The sequence below is a fragment of the Lagopus leucura genome, unplaced genomic scaffold (genome assembly GCF_019238085.1).
Source record: "Lagopus leucura isolate 7727_CA_CO unplaced genomic scaffold, USGS_WTPT01 253-0_obj-0_obj, whole genome shotgun sequence".
Taxonomy (NCBI): domain Eukaryota; kingdom Metazoa; phylum Chordata; class Aves; order Galliformes; family Phasianidae; genus Lagopus; species Lagopus leucura.
This window is the reverse complement of record NW_024968051.1, coordinates 22,370-26,631: the sequence shown is the minus strand read 5'-3', so window position 1 is coordinate 26,631 and position 4,262 is coordinate 22,370. Positions and strand designations below refer to the sequence as shown.

General features: G+C 58.0%; 1 protein-coding gene across 1 annotated transcript in view; it reads left to right on the top strand.

Annotated features, from left to right (window-relative positions):
- Positions 1–308: 308 nt before the first annotated feature.
- Positions 309–4,262, top strand: part of WIZ (WIZ zinc finger) — a gene marked incomplete at its 5' end in the record, with an annotated part of 6,460 nt that continues 2,506 nt past the window's right edge. Inside the window, 4 exons of the mRNA XM_042894201.1 lie at positions 309–815; positions 2,235–2,542; positions 2,642–2,771; positions 3,392–3,916. Coding sequence (XP_042750135.1) covers positions 309–815; positions 2,235–2,542; positions 2,642–2,771; positions 3,392–3,916 — 1,470 coding nt within the window. The remainder of the gene's footprint in view (positions 816–2,234; positions 2,543–2,641; positions 2,772–3,391; positions 3,917–4,262) is intronic.

Genomic DNA, 4,262 nt, shown 5'->3' with positions numbered 1-4,262 from the left:
CATTCTGTGGTTCTGTGGTCTTCAAGGACCCTTCCAAGCCAACCAATCTACCGTTCTGTGGTCTTCAAGGACCCTTCCAACCCAACCATTCTACCATTCTGAAAACCACAGAACCACAGGATGATAGAATGGTTGGGTTGGAAGGGTCCTTGCAGACCACAGAACCAGAATACGATAGAGGAGTTGGGTCAGAAGGATCCTCAGAGCCTGCAGTGGGTGGGCGCCTCCGGGGATGGGCTGTGAAACTGACGAGCTTCCCGTTCCACGTCCTGATTCGCTCTCTGTTTGTTTCTCTCCTCCGATTTCAGCCCAGAACCTGACGACGTGCGAGGTGTGCGGCGCCTGCTTCGAAACCCGCAAAGGGCTCTCCAGCCACGCGCGCTCCCACCTGCGGCAGCTCGGCGTGGCCGAGTCGGAGAGCAGCGGGGCCCCCATCGATTTGCTCTACGAACTGATGAAGCAGAAGGGCAAACCCGATGGGCACCCCATGGTTTCTCCCACCCTCGGCAAAAAATCTGCCTCTCCCAAGGACGGCATCGCCGGTTCCCCGCGTCCCGCGCTGCTGGCGCTCGGCAAAGGCGGTGAGCGCTCGCTGGATGGCCCCATCAACAAAGCCATCAAATCCCCGCCGGGATTCTCCAAGAGCCTCTCGCAGCCTGGATCCCCCATCCTCAAGAAGGTGCCCCCCGTGCTCTCTGGGTCCCCCTCTCCAAAAAACCCTGAGGAGAAGAGCTCGAAGCTGTCGCTCAGCCCTCTGCAGAGCTCCCCAAAGGCGCAGTGGCCACAGGCAGATGAGGAAGGACCTCTCAATTTGAGTGAGTCTCTCTCTCTTTCTTTTTTTTTTCTTTTTATTTTGCCAATCGTTCATGTTTCCCATTAAGTTTTGGGGCTGGGGATGAGAGGAATCCCTGGGTACTCCTGGTGAGGCTACAGCTCTGTGCTTTGTGGGGTGAGCTCGGTGTGGAAGAAGCAGTTTTGATGGCCATTATGGCTCCAGGACGCAGCAGCCGGAGGGGAAAGTCCTCCCTGGTGTGATTTCACCTGGTTCTTTACCCTCCGAGCTCCTCTTGTCGCCTCCCAGTGCCGCTCTCAGCCCCAGCCAAATGCTTCCATTTGCATCCCTCTTTGTCCCTAAGCTCTGTTGGGGTCTTGTTCTCATATCGTGGCACCAGAGTAGTTTTACTGCAGCAGTCAGCTCTTTGTGCCCCACATTCCTTGGGCAGCTCAAAGGGATTTGTTTGCCCTGCAGGATTTCTCCCAGCTCTTCTTAGAGCTGTGGGGCTGTAGGACCTGCTCCATCTTGGCTAACATGGTGCTTGTCCTGAGCAAAATGTTCTGTGCCTGCGATGCCTCCATGGCTGCCTTTGGCAGAAACACTGAACTGTGGGGGTTGGACGGGACCTGTGGAGATCATTGAGACCAACCCTCTGCTAAAGCAGGGTCCCAGGTGGAGCAGAAAAGCATCCAGGTGGGTCTTGAATATCTCCAGAAGAGGCTCCACAACCTCCCTGAGCAGCCTGTTCCAGAGCTCCATCACCCTGGCAGGAAAGAAGTTCTTCAGTCCTCTTCCCTTTGGGTCCCACTGAGGATGGATTCCATTGCGCACAGAGCTTTGGGTTCAGTCCTCTTCCCTTTGGATCCCACTGAGGATGGATTTAATTGCTCAGTGCTTTGGGTTCAGTCCTCTTCCCTTTGGGTCCCACTGAGGATTGATTCCATTGGGCACAGTGCTTTGGGTTCAGTCCTCTTCCCTGTGGGTCCCACTGAGGATGGATTTCATTGCGCAGTGCTTTGGGTTCAGTCCATTTTGCTTCTCGGTCCCCATGAGGACTGGCTTTGGGTGTGCAGATCTGGTTTCAGCCCTGCTTCCTTTGGAATCCCCCTGAGGACCGGTTTTGTCACTGCTCACATCTTTGGGTTGGGTTCCTGTTCCCTTCAGAGTTCTGCTGAGGATTGGTTTTGTTGTTGGGTTGGTATCTGAGTTCAGCCCTGCTCATTTTGGAGTCCCGCTGAGGACTGGCTTTGTTGGGTGCACATCTTTGAGTTCATTTTCCAGTCCCACTGAGGACGGGCTCTGTGCGGTGCCTGCTTTGGGCTCAGCCCCGCTCTTTGCCTCCCACTGAGGATGGACTTTGTTGGCTTCGCACGCCTTCGGCTCCTTGGCACCACCAAACTCCACCCTCGCGTTCCCAGTAACCACAGTTCTCTCTTTTCTTTTTTTACCTCCTCTGCAGCCGCTGGGGGGGAGCCGGTGCGGGACATCCGCTGTGAGTTCTGCGGGGAGTTCTTTGAGAACCGCAAGGGTCTGTCGAGCCACGCACGCTCCCACCTGCGCCAGATGGGGGTGACGGAGTGGTACGTCAACGGCTCCCCCATCGACACGCTGCGCGAGATCCTCAAGCGCCGAACTCACCCTCGGAGCGGAGCTTCCAACCCCATGGGCCCCGGGCACAAAGCCATGGCCAAGACCCTCCTGGCGGCCATGGGACCCCTGGAGCCGCGGGGTCCCGGCGAGCTCCACATCCCGACTCTGCCCAAGAAGGTCCAGCAGCCCGGCAGTCCCCTGGGCCACTCTCCTACCTCGTCCCCGCCTCCCACTGCCCGGAAGATGTTTCCAGGCCTCTCTCCTCCCTCCTTGCAGAAGAAGCTCAAACACGACCAGATGAGAGTGGAGATCAAGCGTGAGATGATGACGGGGGGTCTCCACGGGGAGCCCCATCCCTCCGACCAGGCTTGGCCGCCGCTGGAGGAGATGTCACCCTTGAACCTCTGTAAGTGCGTGGCTGTCACCTTCCCCCTCCTGTGGGCTGGTGGGGGTCGGGCACACGCCGTGCTGGGGAGGGGGATGTGGGATCTAAGGTCCCTCCCAGCCCATTCCATGGTGATTTTCACAGATCCTTCCAACCCACCCCCTTCTTATCATTTAGTGATCTTCAAGGTCCTTTCCAGGCCAATCCCTTCTATCATTGCATGGCTTTAAGATCTGTAAGATCCCTTCCAACCCAGCCCTTTCTATGGTTCTCTGATGTTTGAGGACCATTCCAATTCAACCCGTTCCAGGGTTCTGTATTTCTATGATCTTCAAGGACCCTTCCAACCCAGCCCATTCTATGGCCCTATGATCTTTAAAGACCCCTCCAACCCATTCTATGGCTCTATGATCTTCAAAGACCCTTCCAACCCAACCCTTTCTATGGCCCTATGATCTTTAAAGACCCCTCCAACCCAAGAGCTCTCTGATGGGTGCTGTTCTCTTCGGGTACTTTGGGGTCAGCTGGAAGCACGGTGCTGTGGGATCTGCTCATGGATCATCTTCTGTGGGTTGTGCTGTGGGATATGGGGGCAGGTGGGTTCAGACCCGCTCCCCCTGACGCCAGCTCTCTCCCTGCAGCCTCCCGAGCCGACCCGGTGCGGGACATCCGCTGTGAGTTCTGCGGGGAGTTCTTTGAGAACCGCAAGGGTCTGTCGAGCCACGCGCGCTCCCACCTGCGCCAGATGGGGGTGACGGAGTGGTCGGTGAACGGCTCCCCCATCGACACGCTGCGCGAGATCCTCAAGAAGAAATCGAAGCCCTGCGTCATCAAGAAGGAGCCCCACACCTCCATCATCGAAACCCCCAAAGGCTTTGGGGAAGAGGGGATGGACCCCAAGCCCTCTGGAAAAGTGCTGCAGGCCATGGCCCTGCCTCCACTGGGCGGGAGGACGGGGAAACCCGGCGGCTCCAGCATCGGCCGCGAGCTCTCGCTGTCGCCGCTCACCGCCAAGCCCCACGGCGCCTTCCTGACACCGCTGGCCACCAAACGGCCGCTGCAGGACGACCGCCTGGGTCCCCACCCTGAGGTGAAGCACAAGGCCTACATCCAGACCGAGCTGCCCTTCAAAACCAAGTCCGTGCACGACAAGCCCACGCACACATGTAAGTGTGGGGAGGCACGTGGTGTGGCTTGTCCAGGTTCCTGGAGGCTGCGGGGAGGGGCTGGAGGGTTGGCATGCATTGGCCGTGGCCACCGTCAGCTGCGGTCATGCATTGGCCAAGTTGTTGTGTTGACCGGGAGCACATGTTGGCCATGGTGTTGCGTTGCCATAGCCACGTGTCGGCCATGCTGTTGGCCATGGCCACATGTTGGCCATGGTGTTGTGTTGGCCATGGTGTTGGCCATGGCCACGTGTCAGCCATGGTCTTGCGTTGCCATAGCCACGTGTCAGCCATGCTGTTGTGTTGGCCAAGTTGTTGCGTTGGCCATGGCCACGTGTCAGCCATG